Source organism: Physella acuta, unplaced genomic scaffold (genome assembly GCF_028476545.2).
Source record: "Physella acuta isolate Inbredline_101_S28 unplaced genomic scaffold, ASM2847654v3 ptg000837l, whole genome shotgun sequence".
NCBI lineage: Eukaryota > Metazoa > Mollusca > Gastropoda > Physidae > Physella > Physella acuta.
In genome coordinates, this window is record NW_026732354.1 from 55,894 (window position 1) to 72,820 (window position 16,927).

The 16,927-nt window shown below is 40.3% G+C and overlaps 3 protein-coding genes across 3 annotated transcripts; all 3 read left to right on the top strand.

Moving 5' to 3' along the window:
• Positions 1-156: 156 nt before the first annotated feature.
• Positions 157-3,451, top strand: LOC131951906 (mitochondrial fission process protein 1). The gene is made up of 4 exons (XM_059314341.1): positions 157-420; positions 1,280-1,401; positions 2,438-2,544; positions 3,097-3,451. Exons 1-4 carry the CDS (start codon positions 381-383, stop codon positions 3,272-3,274), a joined length of 447 nt encoding a protein of 148 aa, XP_059170324.1. The 5' UTR covers positions 157-380; the 3' UTR covers positions 3,275-3,451.
• Positions 3,452-4,647: 1,196 nt separating this feature from the next.
• LOC131951905 (uncharacterized) lies at positions 4,648-10,880 on the top strand. The gene is made up of 5 exons (XM_059314340.1): positions 4,648-4,746; positions 5,638-5,796; positions 7,602-7,723; positions 8,815-8,915; positions 10,547-10,880. The coding sequence occupies exons 2-5, from the start codon at positions 5,754-5,756 to the stop codon at positions 10,701-10,703; spliced, it is 423 nt and encodes a 140-aa protein (XP_059170323.1). The 5' UTR covers positions 4,648-4,746; positions 5,638-5,753; the 3' UTR covers positions 10,704-10,880.
• A 2,039-nt stretch (positions 10,881-12,919) lies between these two features.
• On the top strand, positions 12,920-16,020 carry LOC131951908 (uncharacterized). The gene is made up of 5 exons (XM_059314344.1): positions 12,920-12,988; positions 13,488-13,646; positions 14,359-14,480; positions 15,265-15,365; positions 15,740-16,020. The coding sequence occupies exons 2-5, from the start codon at positions 13,592-13,594 to the stop codon at positions 15,897-15,899; spliced, it is 438 nt and encodes a 145-aa protein (XP_059170327.1). The 5' UTR covers positions 12,920-12,988; positions 13,488-13,591; the 3' UTR covers positions 15,900-16,020.
• Positions 16,021-16,927: the final 907 nt, after the last annotated feature.

The window sequence follows — 16,927 nt, forward strand, 5'->3', positions numbered from 1 at the left end:
CGAATGTTTTGAACTCAGAAAGACGTATTAAGCGCTTAATTAATTTATTCGAGAAAAAACACTACCAAGATTATGCTAGTGAAATTTTTTTAAAAGTCTAACACAAATAGGTCATGCGTTTAAGAAAACATGACTTGGTTTTAAGAAAAACTTGAACATCAACATATATAAAGCTGACACCGGGTATTCAGTAGGCGGTGGTTTGTCGACATGGTATTCCATCCTATATTGTCGATGTTTTGATTCGGTGACTATCTTCCTGGGACTATCGTAAGTTGACGTGGCAGTATTTTGAGCAGTGAAGGCTGCCTTGGCCTCTCATCTTCAAGGGAGGTTAGCGTCCTCCATGTATAGGTAGAGCAAGGCACTCCCGCAGGGAAATGGCTGACCCATTCATGTTCTTTCCGCTTAGGGCTCTTGGTAAGTCACGTGATGTGGGTGTTCCCCCAATGTAGCCTAGAATAAAACTTAAAGTAGTTAAGTAGTTGTAAAGCTGTCGCGTATATTTATTTTGTATAATAGCCTTATATTAGTTTCATAGAGCACAGCGCTCACAAAATATATTCTGCTCACTTCCATGTGCTCATTCGATGGAATGTTGAGTTGATGTATCAGGTTATGGCGGAGTTGATGTTTCTGTTGTCAGGTTATGGAGTTGATGTTTCTATTGTCAGATTATGGTGGAATTAAGTTGATTTTATCAGGGTATGGTTGAGTTGATGTTTCTATTTGTCAGATTATGGTGGCGTTGATGTTTCTGTTGTTAGGTTATGGTTTAGTTGATATTATCAGGTTATGGTTTAGTTGATGTTGTCAGGTTATGGTTGAGTTGATTTTGTCAGGTTATGGTTGATGTTTCTAATTGTCAGGTTATGGTTATGGTTGAGTTGATGTTTTCAGGTTATGGTTGAGCTGATATTGTCAGGTTATGGTTGAGTTGATTTTGTCAGGTTATGGTTGAGTTGATGTTGTCAGGTTATGGTGAAGTTGATATTGTCAGGTTATGGTTGAGTTGATATTGTCAGGTTATGGTTGAGTTGATATTGTCAGGTTATGGTTGAGTTGATTTTGTCAGGTTATGGTTGAGTTGATGTTGTCAGGTTATGGTTGAGTTGATATCGTCAGGTTATGATTGAGTTGATGTTGTCAGGTTATGGTTGATGTTTCTAATTGTCAGGTTATGGTTATGGTTGAGTTGATGTTTTCAGGTTATGGTTGAGCTGATATTGTCAGGTTATGGTTGATGTTGTCAGGTTATAGTTGATGCTTCTATTGTCAGGTTACGGCTACGCTATTGGCGTGGGCCTGCGCTACCGCTTTTGTGACGAGCTGCAGAACTCATGCAAGACGTTCGGGCTGACATTTGTCATGTGTCATGTGGCGCACAGCATCTGGGAGAACGTGAGTAGATAAACAGGTCATGTGAGTCAGTCACTTAGTAGATAATTAGGTCACGTGAGTAGGTTGTACAGTCATGTGAGTATATCATTAGGTCATGTGAGTATATCATTAGGTCACGTGTGTAGATCATAAGGTCACTTAGTAGATCATTAGGTCACGTGAGTAGATCGTTAGGTTACGTGAGTATATCGTTAGGTCACATGAGTATATTGTTAGGTAATGTGAGTATATCGCTAGGTCATGTGAGTATATCGTTAGGTCACGTGAGTATATCGCTGGGTCATGTTAGTATATCTTAAGGTCATGTGAGTATATCGTTAGGTCATGCGAGTATATCGTGAGCTCACGCAAGTAGGTCTTTAGATCATCAGGTGAGTTGCTCATCAGTTTAGGCAGTGGCGTAGCGAGGTCGGGTGTCACCCGGTGCGGCACTTAATGGTGTCACTCCCCCCCCCCCCCCACCCACCCAGAGGCGTAGCGATTCTTCCCGGGGACAAACTTTCAATTTTCGATTTGCAACCCCCCCCCCTCGAACTTTCGATTTGCACCCCCCCCCCCTCAAACTTGCACTCCCCCCCTCAAACATTCGATTTGCCCCCCCCCCCCTTCTCAAATTTTTCTCTCTATATAATATTTTACTATTTTTTGCCTTGGTGTCATCCCCCCCCTAAATATTGTCACCCGGTGCGGTGCGCACCCCCCGCCCCCCCCCCCCCGCTACGCCTCTGAGTTTAGGTGATTATATACAATATATACAGTGTTTCTTCCAGACTTTTTTCTCCGGGGGGGGGGGCACTTGAAATCCCCCCCCCCCCCAAGAGATGCCTGGAAGAAACTCTGATTATATATCTAGGTCACGTAATTAGGTTTATCAACCACACTACTTTATCATCATCTGCAAACTACACCCCATTACCGTAACCCCCACGTTTTGCAGGCAATGTCAAAACAACTCTAAAGTTAGGAAGAAACCCAACAAAGGGCTGACAATCTCCACATTAGCCTTAGACAAACGTACACCACTGTTGTATTTCAGACTGATCTCCCCAAGTCCCAAGTTGCCATCATCGCCACGGACGCTCTCATCTTTGACGCACTGTCCTCCCTGCTCATACCCACCCTCATCACTTACTACGTCAGTCAGTAAGTTAAACTAGATACATTTATTTACACAAATACTAACATATTGTATGTGTTGCTATTTTTGCTATCGTTTTGACAAATGGCCTGAATATAACTTTATCATAGTAGTTTCAATATATGTATATATATATATATATATATATATATATATATATATATATATATATATATATATATATATATATATATATATATATATATATATATATATATTTATATATATATATTTATATATATTACATTCATATAGATATACATTTTATATATATATATATATATATATATATATATATATATATATATATATATATATATATATATATATATATATATATATATATATATTAGTTTGAATGTGAAATTGTGGTTTTTTAACATTCGAAAATTTGAATACGCCACGAACGCACTGTCGCCAAAAACAGTGACCTAACATCAACAAGCTATTGTTTTGAAAGGGGGGGGGGGTGTTCGAGCCCCTCCTCAACCACCCCCTGTCTACGCCACTGGCTTCGACTATTCCATATCCGAAATTGAATTTCTCGTATGTTCCAGCACTTGCCGAAGCATCCTAAAGAACTCGGACAACGTCCCTAAACCTATGTACAAGTGGGGGCCCCTGCTATCCGGCCTGCTAGCCCTGTGCCTGTCTGTGCGCCCCGTGAATGCGCTGGTCAACGTGCTGATGGACTCGACCATCAGGAATTGCTACGTCATCCCCGTCACGAATTGAGTCGGCGTCATCACCATCGCGTATTGAATCGGCGTCACCCCATAACTTATTAAGTTGGCGTCATCACCATCACCTATTGAGTCGGCGTCACAACATCACCTCCATCAGCGTTTGCATAACATCATCCACTGATATTATGAATAAATATTCATCGACAATAAATTTTCCATAATAATTTATACAGTGTTTTCTATCAACTCGTGATATTTCTCCTGTCTGACTATTGTGAAGATTTGGTAATATGTGTTGTGGTCAATTCTAAGTCTAGCCGCCTTTACTTTCCCTATCATGTGTCAGTTACCCATCATAGCTGGGTGGACTACATACTCTTTCTCGGGATTGGAACTACTTTGGGGTAAGCAGTTGTTTGCTCTACCGTCCCATCACGCACACCAACATGTAACTGCCAACTGCCAACATCGTTAATCAGGCGATGACCTACCCAAATTCGAGACGTAATTTTACCATGACTTTATTACTTAAATAAATTATGTGTGATTTTAAATAAAACACACCTTCCATTCCTAAATCATAATACACACTGGGCCGTAGAGCATTTGCCTTTAACTTTGTTTCAATTGAGACATCTTTCTTGATGCTCTTTTTCAATAATACTGACTGATCAGCTACACTGCGATATGAACTAAAAGAAAACACGTTTTAATTTTAGACAACTAAAATCCGTGTGAAGGAATCTTTCGTAAATGTTGTTACGCTTTTAATCCCGGTTTTGTTGGCTTATCGATTTTACTTTTACATTGGCCATAAAAAAAATTGAAAAAAAACAAACAACAAAAAACAACTTAAGCACGAGAAAAAAATCAGATTTTTATTTTTTTATTAATGATATAAAAGTTGTAGATGCAGAGAGATTGAAAATAATGTTTTGGAGTTGAAGGCTAGATTTATTTTATTTTATATTACGCATACGTTTTAACCTGAAGTTTCACTTTTGTAAGACAACAATTGATTGGCTGTACAGGAACTTCGTGATCGATCTCATGAAAATCGCACTTTGTAGTAATTTTTTTTTCAACCCCATAAACCAATCTAGCTCTGTATTACGTGTTGACATTTTCAATGATAAAATGAAAAGCAACCGAACTGTTTTTGGCTTTTAAAAATTGCGTTTAGTCCCAAAAATACTAAAAAGATTAAATACACCCAATCATTAGTAAAGTCTAACAAAAACCTCAGTATAATGATTTTATAACCACATTTATTTGAATAACATCGCACCCGTTTTTTTCAAATATTTAAAAAACCATCTGAGACTATGTTAGAATCTGTTTCAATGCAACCTGAAGAATAAATTCAAAATGCGATGTTTTTTTTTTTTTAAATTGTGCCTGTAACCGGGATTTCCCGAACCCTGCACTAGTGCTGAACAACATCGAGTGCACACAGCAAACGCTTCTTGTGTGGGTGGTTAGAGCGATGGTTACTCACCCAGTTCCGGTAAAATAGATCAGGTAATCGGTGTTTGGTGACAGGAATACGGGCTGGTACATTTGATTTAACTATCAGACAGTTGTAAATAAACATGCAGTGGGGGGGGGGGGGGGCATATTTGTTTGCGAAAATTATGTTCGATAAACCCAGTTGGATCTAAAAATCATTTAAATTCTAGCTAGATCTAGATTCTAGATCTAGACGTAGCCTAGATTTAGATCTAGAATCTAGATTTAGATCTAAATCTAGATCTAGATCTAATCTATAATCTATACATTCTAGATTTATCTATTTAAATCTTGGTCTAATTAAGTCTAGTAGGCTAAGGTGTCGGTTCCAGGGTCATATTTAGAGCTAGGGTTAGGGTTGTGTTAAAGTGGGTTTAGAGGTCGTCTATAAATGACGTCAAACTCATAGGGGGGAGGGGGGTTGGTAATTTGTGTGATGATAAAAAAGCAATGTTAGAAAACGAATTTTAGATGTTATTTCGCGTTTTAAAAAATGTTTTAATAAATTGTAATAGGAATTACTTAAAATACTCTATTTTGACAGAGTTCAGACAAGATTTTGTAAAAATATCGATGTTTTAAAAAAAAAAAAATTTAACTGCAATTTTGAGGGGGGGGGGGGGGGGGGTTGTAGGCTGAGGTGTGCCGTCGTTTTAGGGGGGGGGGGGTCAAGCTTTTTGTGACGATGTGTGACGGAGGGGAGGGGGGGGGGGAGGTAAAAATCGTCAAAATAAGCGTGACGTCATTTATAGATGACCCCAAAGTATACATTATCTATATAAATTATGTATAATTTCTATTTCGTCCGGAGGGGTGGGGTGTGGACGTGACCAAAAGAGATGCCTGGATACATTGTAGTTATTAGTAAGTCAACAATTTTTTTTTTGTTCTTCTTCATCACAGGAAGGGGAGAGTACCTCTAGCTAGACAAGAGAGTCCAAAGGGAGAGAACCAACAGTAGCCAGAAGAGTGAACAGTTTTAAAAAGCAAGTCACCGCAGAAGACGAACTGGCCCAACAATGGCGGGCGGACCCTTCGATGGACTACCCCTCCGTGGAATAGGTCAGTTAAAGATGTTCACATAGAAGCTATTCTGTTGAGGTGTTCGGTAACTTTTAGCTCTTCAGTTGCATCAGAGGTGTAGCGACCCTTCCCGGCGCCCGGGGACAAACTTTCGAAGTGCACCCCCCTCAAACTTTCGATTTGCACCCCCCCTCGAAATTATGATTTACACCCCCCCCCCCTCAAACTTTCAATTTGTTTTTCCAACCCATTTTGGCGCCCCCTGCTAAGGTCGGCGCCCGGTGACATATGTCCCCCCCCCATCGCTACGCCTCTGAGTTGCATACACTTATTTGTATGATAGAATGGATCTCCTTGTAAAAGTGTGTTAAATAAATGGGTTAAAATGTAAGTGAACTTTCTCTTTAGCGATCCATTGGGCAAATGAAGTAGAGTTTATATGTTTCTTGACCTCAGCATATAAATGGATGTTGTGGCCAGCACTATGTAAAGCCGACTTTACTTTCCACATCAGGGATGGGTTGACTCAGGGGGGTACATACGTCCCCGGGCGCCGACCTTAGGGGGCGCCAAAATGGGTTAGAAAAACAAATTAAAATCTCATTTTTGGTGCAGTTTTGCATTATAAATATAAAATAATATAACGGGGGGGGGGGGGGGGGGGAGCCGCAAATGAAAAGTTTGAGGGGTGGGGTGCAAATGGAAAGTTTGAGGGGGAGGGGTGCAAATGGAAAGTTTGAGGAGGGTGCAAATTGAAAATTGAAGGTTTGTTCCCGAGGGGCGGGGGGGGGGGGGTTGTCCCCGGGCGCCGGGAAGGATCGCTACGCCTCTGACTCAGGGGCAGCCTACAGTCAGTCCGAATCGAGATCCGAACTCGAGAATACGCTCTGCCATTGGGTCACGCCATCCCACCAAAAAGTAGATCTGGAATTGTTTTTTTGCGGTATTTTTCAATTCACGATATCAAAACTATCCGGCTTGCCATTTACTCTAATATAATGGAAATAGTTCTCTTAAAAAAAAAACATCGCCGATTATTAAGGTTGGCATTTGAAAAGAAGTTGCTAAGAGGTGGATTATATTTGAAGTTGGTGCATAATGTATGTAAAAATGACCCATTATTAATAGCGGCCTATACTTAAATATGGCCTACAGTAAATGATGACCAATTAGTAGCAGTGTTTCTTCCAGACTTTTTCTCCGTGGGGGGGGGGGGGCACTTGAAAATTTCGGGGGGGGGGCGGACAACAATTTTCGGGGGGGGGGGGATGCGGACACTAGTAAAAGTGTATGTTTATTATATAAAATACATCTCGTTCGGGGGGGGGGGGGGGGGGGGCGGTAGACTTTCTTCGGGGGGGGGGGGGGTGCTCCGCCCCCCTAAGAGATGCCTGGAAAAAACTCTGATTAGTAGGAGTATATTTGAAGGCGGTCCGTGTTTATATAAAGATGACCTGAATTTAAAAGGTGGCCAAAATTAAAACGGTGACTAGTATTTAAAGGTGGCCTATACAAACAGGAGACCTGTTTAATTAGTTTCAAGGTGGCGTAAAGGTAAAGGTGACATGTGTTTAACTAAAGGTGACCTGTATTTAAAAATGGCCTCTATATAAAGTTGGCCTGTATTTGAGTCAGAGGCGTAGCGAGGGGGGGGGGACGGGGGGAAATATGTCCCCGGGCGCCGACCTTAGGGGGGGGGGCGTTAAATTGAAAAGTTCGAAGGGGGGGGGGGGGTGCAAGTCGAAAGTTAAAGGGGGTGCCGGGAAGGGTCGCTACGCCTCTGATTTGAGTGGCCGACATGAACAAATCAAGCGTGACGATGTACTAATGAGCGCGTGTTGCAGGTTACGGGCAGGCGATTGGTGAGACGATCAGGTCACTGGCAACAGATCGAACCGTCAGGTTTTGTCAACTGGCCGGCGGTCTGTTCGTCTTGTTCCACATCCTCAGTGCTGCCCTGGATAAGGTGAGTTGTGCACGTGGGATGGGGTTAGGGACAGGTGGGTCATACACCTGGGATAAGTGGGTCGTACACTTGGGGCAGTGGGTCATACACCAGTTGCAGGTGGGTCATACACCTGGGTCAGTGGGTCATGCACGGACAGGTGGGTCATACACCTGGGATAGGTGGGTCGTACACTTGGGGCAGTGGGTCATACACCTGGGTCAGGTGTGTCATGCACGGACAGGTGGGTCATACACCTGGGATAGGTGGGTCGTACACTTGGGGCAGTGGGTCATACACCTGGGGCAGGTGGGTCATACACCTGGGTCAGGTGGGTCATACACCTGGGGCAGGTGGGTCATACACCTGGGGCAGGTGGGTCATACACCTGGGTCAGTTGGGTCATACACCTGGGGCAGGTGGATCATACACCTGGGGCAGGTGGGTCATACACCTGGGGCAGGTGGGTCATACACCTGGGTCAGTGGGTCATGCACGGACAGGTGGGTCATACACCTGGGGCAGGTGGGTCATACACCTGGGGCAGGTGGGTCATACACCTGGGGCAGGTGGATCATACACCTGGGGCAGGTGGGTCATACACCTGGGGCAGGTGGGTCATACACCTGGGTCAGTGGGTCATGCACGGACAGGTGGGTCATAAACCTGGGGCAGGTGGGTCATACACCTGGGGCAGGTGGGTCATACACCTGGGGCAGGTGGGTCATACACCAGGCGCAGGTGGGTTATACACCTGGGACAGGTGGGTCTTATAACTGGGACAAGTGGTTAAGACAACTGTGAGAGTGTTAGGGACAGGTGGGTCATACACATGAGACGGGAGTGTTTGGGATAGAAGAGTCATAACCTGAGGCAGAGGCTTGGTTGACTATTGAAATTTTATTTTACTGATTTCTTGTCAGTTGTACGTGACTAAATATGTCTCTCACATTCACTCACTCACTCACGCACCCACACCCACACCCATACTATATATATATATATATATATATATATTATATATATATATATATATATATATATATAGTCCTATTCGTCCATTATATTGTATGCTCCCCTGTAATCCTGTATACATCGTGTCCCAATGACAGAAAGATCCAGTTGATATGGTTAAAGCCGGCCTCGATGTTCTGTTTTTTGAAGCCCTCGCCTCTATCCTCATCCCTACTGTCTTCTGTGCGCAGGTGCTGAGGTAAGATTTGTAGTACAGGTGATGAGGTAATATTTGTAGCACAGGTGCTGAGGTAAGATTTGTAGTACAGGTGATGAGGTAAGATTTATAGCACAGGTGATGAGGTAAGATTTGTAAGATTTGTAACACAGGTGCTGAGGTAAGATTTGTAGTACAGGCGATGAGGTAAGATTTGTAGCAAAGGTAATGATGTAAGATTTATAGCATAGGTGATGAGGTAAGGTTTGTAGCACAGGTGATGAGGTAAGATTTGTAACTCATGTGCTGAGGTAAGTTTGTTAGCATAAGTTTATGGTAAAACTGGTAGCATATGTTTAAGGTAAGATTGGAACATATGTTTAAGGTAAGATTGGAACATATGTTTAAGGTAAGATTGGAACATATGTTTAAGGTAAGATTGGAACATATGTTTAAGGTAAGATTAGAAGATAGGTTTAAGGTAAGATTGGAACATATGTTTAAGGTAAGATTGGAACATATGTTTAAGGTAAGATTGGAACATATGTTTAAGGTAAGATTGGAACATATGTTTAAGGTAAGATTAGAAGATAGGTTTAAGGTAAGATTGGAAGATAGGTTTAAGGTAAGATTGGAACATATGTTTAAGGTAAGATTGGAACATATGTTTAAGGTAAGATTGGAACATATGTTTAAGGTAAGATTAGAAGATAGGTTTAAGGTAAGATTGGAAGATAGGTTTAAGGTAAGATTGGAAGATAGGTTTAAGGTAAGATTGGAAGATAGGTTTAAGGTAAGATTGGAAGATAGGTTTAAGGTAAGATTGGAAGATAGGTTTAAGGTAAGATTGGAAGATAGGTTTAAGGTAAGATTGGAAGATAGGTTTAAGGTAAGATTGGAAGATAGGTTTAATAAAAGACTGGTAGCACAGGTTTAAGGTGTGACTGGTTACATAGAATTACGGTAAAACTTATATAATAAGTTTAAGGTAAGACTGGTAGCACAGAGGATTGAGGTAAGACTAGTAGCTGATTAATGTGTGCAGTGTTTCTTCCAGACTTCTCCGGGGGGGGGGGGGGGGGTGGGTCAGACACTGGTAAAAGTATAGGTTTTCTACATATCTACATAAATTCCAGATGCCTGGAAGAAACTCTGAATGTGTGACTGGTAACTGGTTTACAGTAAGACTGGTAGAATACGTTTAAGATACGATTGTTAGATACTAACGTTTCCACTTGAGGGAGTAGCACTAAACCAGAGTTTCTTCCAGGCATCTCTTCGGAGGGGGGGCGAAGCCCCCCGAAAAAATTCTATCGCCCCCCCCCCCCCGAACGAAATGAAATTTATATAATTTATATATAAAATATATACTTTTAACAGTTTCCGCCCCCCCCCCCCCCGAAGAAAGTCTACCGCCCCCCCCCCCCCGAAAATTTCAAGTGCCCCCCGGAGAGAAAAGTCTGGAAGAAACACTGGACACAACACCAGCGTTGCACCCACCATTCAAACCCTGTAGACCTATCTAAACATAACAACAAACAAATCAATATATCAGTTGACAATTCAACTGTAGACTCTATTAACATTCAGAACACACAACACTACATTTCATTAATCAGTATATCCATTCTGACCTTTAACCTACCCCCCTCTTCTCACCCCCTCCCCTCCAGTCTAGCCAGGGAGCTCTTCAGTCGACTCAACGTGGGCGGGGACGCCAACAGGTTTGGGCCACCCATCCTCACCCTGGTCCTGCTGTTCGCCATCTCCACGCCCGTGGACGGGCTAGTCAACTCCCTGCTGGACGCCACCATCCGAAAGGTGTTGTAGAACACCCACATGTCACCATAACACCACAGCTGTTTGCTTGATATCCGAAAGGTGTTGTAGATCATCCACATGTCACCATAACACCACAGCCGTTTGATATCCGAAAGGTGTTGTAGAACACCCAAATGTCATCATAACACCACAGCTGTTTAATTGATACAAAAATAAACTTTGTATAACTTGAAAAAATATTTTACGTGAAGTTTTTTTTAAATTGTATTTCTTTTATGATTTAGCTAGTCTTGGTCCTTGGAAGATGAAATGGTTTAACTTAAAAGGCGCACTAGAAATATTTATAATACACTTTTTGTTTTCTAGAATCAAATACGTCAATGCAGCAAAAATTACCTAACCATGTCCTTAAACCTAACCATATGCCTAACCCTGTCCTTATAACTAACACAATTCTAACAAAAATCCTAATCAAAACATTCTTAACCTATCCGCATCTCTATCTTTAACTGGAGTTGGGGGGGGGGGGGGAAGGATAAAATATACATGCTGGATGGGTAGGTATCAGAATGGGAGTTGATGGTTATGTCTTGTCCACGTGTATGGGGGTGAAGGTGCTTTTGGCTGTAACATACTTTTTGCAAATTAGATACAATAAAAATCGTATGTGTGTATTGGGGGGGGGGGGGGCATGTTTTTAAAAAATAATTGTAGTTCCTATACGTGGGTGGAAAATATACAAAAACCCTACAATAGTGGCAGAAAATAAAGGAAAGAAGGTTACGATGGTTAGATAAATAAACCGCGAGTGATCTCCCCTAAACTTTCTCGAATATTCTTATATAAAATAACAGGGGATGGGAACTCGGGCTATAGACATGATTTTTAATCCATTTTAAATACTTAAAGTTTTAAAAATAGAATAAAATCTCGTAGACAAATTAATTGCACACCAAGTGAACGCGAATAAAAAAGCGCATAATAGTGCGCAATATTATTAGTACTTTTAAAATTTACATTAGTTTTTTGAGAAATCGGAAGTAGCGTAAATAAGTACTTCCGGTCAACGAAAAATTCTCAAAATTTGACCGAAGGTAGAGAATTAGATCTTTTACTTACATATCAAATTTCATTTATCTATCTGAAATAGTACTCAAGTTATAGGCTTTTGAAAAATTCAAAGTAGAAAAAGTACCACTTCCGGTTATCCGAAATCGCTCAAAAGTTGATACGGATCTACGATTTTGATAAAATACTTATATATGAAATTTCATCAACCTAGCTGTAACGGTACTCAAGTTATCGTGTTTACACACGGACACACACACACACAGACACACAGACAGAATTGCAAAGCCCAGTTTTTCAGACTGGAATACGCATAAAACCTTTTAATTTTGATAAATCTGGATTGATAATTTTTGCCCGATTAAAATAAGTCCTCTATACTTCGGATGTGATGAAGGACTGAGGTGTAATACGGTGAAAATAGTTAAAATTTCAAGTGATTTTTGTGCACGATTACAATACTTTCTCTATACTTCGTATATACGAGAAAGTAAAAATGGAAAAAGAATATCAAACAACAGAGGGGTGAAGGAGGGGTATAACCAGAATCACAAAGAGAAAAGACTGAAGACAGGATGGATAGATGATGTGGAGACAGAGCTTCTAGACTCGGAAGTTGAAGACATCAGACACATCTGAGTGGAAGAAGGTGGTGTGGTAGGACAACGCCTTCCATAGGCTGTCAATTCACAGAGATTGGGGGGGGGGGGGATTTGAACCGCGTGGCTTCCGTTTTGTTTGGAGTGTTGGGGATATTCTTTCTATATAACGACAAGTAAATATTGATGATGGTGGTAAGTGGTGGGATAATTTAAACAATAAAGTTGAGCCACTCTTTGTATTGCAGTTACCTTTCAACTCAAAACCAAACGCTAACACCATTCATCAGAAAAACCATGATTCCAGAATAAACATTTCGCATGCACCTAACACTTTTCTAAAAAGTTGACGGAGCAGAAAAAATTTGCGTGAACTGACCCACAAATACGTTGGTGTGGCTAATGGTGTAATGATAATTAACACGTGCAATTTTAATATTAAAATATTATCAACAACTGGTTCGTATAGGCCTACTAAGTTGATGTGTATGAACAATGTACCGAAGACTGCGTTACATTACACACTGACAACGGGAATTTCCAATTCTTGAGCGCTCAAAACTTAGCCCCTGTGGCCAATAGAACATGCAGGAAATACACCCACAACGATAGACACAGGAAAATGTCCAGACTACATGTTGGCATGCTTTCGGCACGATAGGTCAGGTATGTTGTTGCCTAAAAAAATTGGAGGTAGAATTATACCTATTTTGTTTCGCCAAATGCTATTGGGGAGTTTGTTTTTGTGGTACTCATTTTGTTTAATTAAGAATAAAAAAATCAGACGGCATTTGTAGTTCTACACACCTACGCCAAAATATAAACACTGAATGACACACCCAAGCACAGATACAGACAGATACACTCATACACACACACACACATATATATATATATATATATATAGCCTATGTATAAAACCTATATATAGCCTATAAATAAAAGCTATATATAGTCTCTACATATAGCTTATATATATATAGCCTATATATATAACCTATATATATATATATATATATATATATATATATATATATATATATATATATATAGCCAAATGAAAATAAAAACATGACATTGAGAATAAAAGATAAGAAAACAATAGCCTTTTAGGTGATCTATTTTTATTTCTCGCTTTACTCTACTCTCTCCTCTCCTACCCCAGGTCACACATAAAACCCAAAGTCCCGGGACCCACAGTTCCATCCCTGCAGGGCTAGAGTCCCACATGAAGCACAGACACACGGGGACTTGACCTGCTCACTCACCATGTTGAGTGTTGTCTACAATGATCCCTTCATTGTGTTTCCCTTCCGTTTGTATGGTGAGTAGCGTGAAAGTCCCGGTGTGAAACTGATTGGTTGGTTTATAATGGATGTGATCTGATTGGTTGGTTTATACTGCGTGCTGATTGGTTGGTTTGTACTGGGTGCGATCTGATTGGTTGGTTTATACTGCGTGCTGATTGGTTGGTTTGTACTGGGTGCGATCTGATTGGTTGGTTTATACTGCGTGCTGATTGGTTGGTTTGTACTAGGTGCGATCTGATTGGTTGGTTTGTACTGGGTCCTATCTGATTGGTTGGTTGTAGAAAGAGTGTTTTATTTTTTAGTAGTAAACTTGAGGAGATCTAATTGATTGTTTCTTTGTTTGTTGGGCTTTTGCTGATGGCTTCATTAGTTAGTAGTTGGAGTGATATGATTGTCTCGTTTTGGAATCGATCAAATTTGTTTGGCTGTTTAAATACTGGCCAATATCTGTTTGGTTGATTATTTTCTGTATTGATTGGTTAGTTTTATACTGGACAAAATCTGATCGGATGGATGTTAAGAGCTTGACTTGATTTGTAGTTGTTTTTTCATAATCTAATTGGGTTTTAAGGATTATTCTCATATTACTTCATTTATACATTTTGTTGATTGTTGATTGGAAATGAGGGGTTGTGAGGTGAATAAAGAGATAAATCATGAATGTAAGAATGCTATTAACGTGACACCTCAATTTTTCTCTCCCTCCCCCTATCCCCACCCCCGTAGGTCTTGGATTTGCTTTTGGTGAGGCAGTGTACCGCCGGCTACCCGTGGGGACGCTATTTTTGGGCGAAACGATAGCCCGATGCTACATCCTAGCCCACACCATCCACAGGGCGTTCAATGCCGTAAGTTGAGAAGGTTCTATTTGGTTTTTGGGGGTGTACGAGTCCTACCAGAGTCTGATGATGTCGCAAATAATGGAATCTTCTTTTAAAAAGGGGTGTTAAGTTATTGGTAGTTAACAAAATACAAACATGACCAGCTAATGTCAACTTTAATTCTCTAACCCAAACCCTAACCCAAGTCCTCACATAGTTTTAAATCCAATTGCTCACCATACCTCTAAACCTGAGATTACAATACCACTAACAACCTAACACAGCTATGTTCGGAGGGATCATTTTTCGGACATTGATAATACTAATACCAATACTCAGGGCTATTCTAAGAAAAATATAATTGGGAGCTAGGAGCATAAACTGGAGTAGTTGATGGGGCGCCATTGTGTTTTTATTGCTACAAGTTCCTTCTTGAGACATTTGACTTCTGACAGTGGGTATTCGATGATGAGTGTTACGTTATCAGAATGTAGGAGTAAATAAATGGGCTTTGGAATGTAAAGATTGAAATAAGCAATACATGCAGCGCGGCTAAAACATATTTCAAATGTAGCCCTGGCCATGTTAATGTTATACTATTGATACACTTTGCTCTATTTGCACATAGAACAACCTTGGCTTTGGCCACCATAGTCTTTGCTCAACTTCCACATAGAACAATCTTGGCTACGGCCAACATGGTCTTTGCTCAACTTCCACATAGAACAATCTTGGACCAGACCATGATATTCTATGCTCTTTTTCCACATAAATAATCTAGGTCATAATATTCATTGCTTTTCATCCACAGCAATCAAATGTAGCTCCTGCCGTCATAGCCTTTGATACCCTCATACATGACGGGTTCTCCTGTGCATTTTTCCCTCCCGTGCTGGCCTATCATGTGTACAAGTAAGTCAGGGTCAATGCTCGTGGGTTCGAATCTTTATTTTTTTTGGCCGAGTAAATATACAGGGATGTAGTTGTCAGAGGGTATTTGAGCTGGGGGTTGGGGATAATGTAAATGTGTGAGTGTGTGTGTGGGGGTGGGTGGGTGCGGAGGGAGGGGTGTTGGGGAAGGGGGATTAGGGTTGGGGTAGTATACATAGGGTATTTTAGTTAGCTGGGAGATGGGGTAACATCAGTTTTGGGTTGGGGGGTAGGGGGTGAAAGAGGTGAAAGAGGTGTGTGTGTGTGTGTGTGTGTGTGTATGTGTTTGTGTGAATATATATATAGTATGGAGTAGTAAACATAGTTTACAGTTTTATTTATGAATATTTTTCCAGAATTTTCGAATCCTTAATGGGGGATCTGGAATTTCTGCCAATGTTTTTCCGCAAGAATGTACCAGCCGTCATCAGCTTAGCAGCAGTGTGGTACACCTACCCCCATTTTGACGAACTGGTCGAGAAATTCATGAACGAAACCATCCGACAAGTCTATTAAATGCCAAAACTCACAAAAAAAAAAACAAGTTCCATATTTTATTTTGAAGAATTGTTAGTGATTGATCAGCTGCTGTTAATTTTTATGCTACAATAGGATAGTGTCTCGATTACTTTAATTATGTGTATCTCATAATTTACATCGAATTTCTTTATCCAGACGGATTTCTTAAGAAAATGAAATTTTGTAAAAAATATCCTTCTTGGAACTTAATAATTTGATTTAAATCCAAGTTTTTAAAAAAGCGTGACCAATAAATATAGCTCTACCACAAAGTAAAATTTTTCAATGCTAACGATGTCCTTGGTAATGTTTAAGTCAAGCTTTTAATCTATAGCGTGAAACATTTCATCCTGTTTTATACAATTAATTAAAAATGCCATTTATGTAATAACGTGTTTGGGTTTCAGTGTATAAATGTGTTGAGGTTGTTCTGGGCTTAAATGGCTAGCCTGTTGTCACATACAGTAGTGTCACGTGATGTCACATACGTGTCACGTGTCTTAGATCTACAAGCATGACATCACTGTAGTCTATCTGTTTAAAGTCTGTAAGCCAAGAAGTTCATCGTCTCCTTACATTTATACAACTTGAGAAATGTTTGTTGAAAATACGTTCTCCTGTTACATTGGTATAGTATGAAGCAAGAACAGGATATATATATATATATATATATATATATATATATATATATATATATATATATATATATATATATATATATATATATATATACTAGCCGTCCCGGCCAGGCCCTGCTCTGGCTTCTGTGAAAAACCTTTCTGTTAAATACCATTACCTGTGTGTTTAGTAATAATCATAAACCCGGCATTGCCCACCCAAACCACAACCAACCAAAAACAACAAACCGCAAACATAACGCTAACACAATTACAAATACAAACGAAAACAAAAACCTAACAACAAACCCAACCACAATCACAAACACCAATACAAACACAAAGAAAACACAAACAAAAAAGCAAACGAAAACAAAAAACTAACAACAAACCCAACCACAACCACAA

What these genes read in the sequence shown, in the direction of transcription:
- LOC131951906 (XM_059314341.1), top strand. Translation starts at nt 381, where the DNA reads ATGGCTGACCCATTCATGTTCTTTCCGCTTAGGGCTCTTG. An exon ending in CTTTCCGCTTAGGGCTCTTG is followed by an intron (nt 421 to 1,279) that starts GTAAGTCACGTG and finishes TTCTATTGTCAG; the next exon opens with GTTACGGCTACGCTATTGGC. An exon ending in CGCACAGCATCTGGGAGAAC is followed by an intron (nt 1,402 to 2,437) that starts GTGAGTAGATAA and finishes GTTGTATTTCAG; the next exon opens with ACTGATCTCCCCAAGTCCCA.
- LOC131951905 (XM_059314340.1), top strand. Translation starts at nt 5,754, where the DNA reads ATGGCGGGCGGACCCTTCGATGGACTACCCCTCCGTGGAATAG. An exon ending in ACTACCCCTCCGTGGAATAG is followed by an intron (nt 5,797 to 7,601) that starts GTCAGTTAAAGA and finishes CGCGTGTTGCAG; the next exon opens with GTTACGGGCAGGCGATTGGT. An exon ending in TTCTGTGCGCAGGTGCTGAG is followed by an intron (nt 8,916 to 10,546) that starts GTAAGATTTGTA and finishes CCTCCCCTCCAG; the next exon opens with TCTAGCCAGGGAGCTCTTCA.
- LOC131951908 (XM_059314344.1), top strand. Translation starts at nt 13,592, where the DNA reads ATGTTGAGTGTTGTCTACAATGATCCCTTCATTGTGTTTCCCTTCCGT. An exon ending in TCCACAGGGCGTTCAATGCC is followed by an intron (nt 14,481 to 15,264) that starts GTAAGTTGAGAA and finishes TTTCATCCACAG; the next exon opens with CAATCAAATGTAGCTCCTGC. An exon ending in CTGGCCTATCATGTGTACAA is followed by an intron (nt 15,366 to 15,739) that starts GTAAGTCAGGGT and finishes ATATTTTTCCAG; the next exon opens with AATTTTCGAATCCTTAATGG.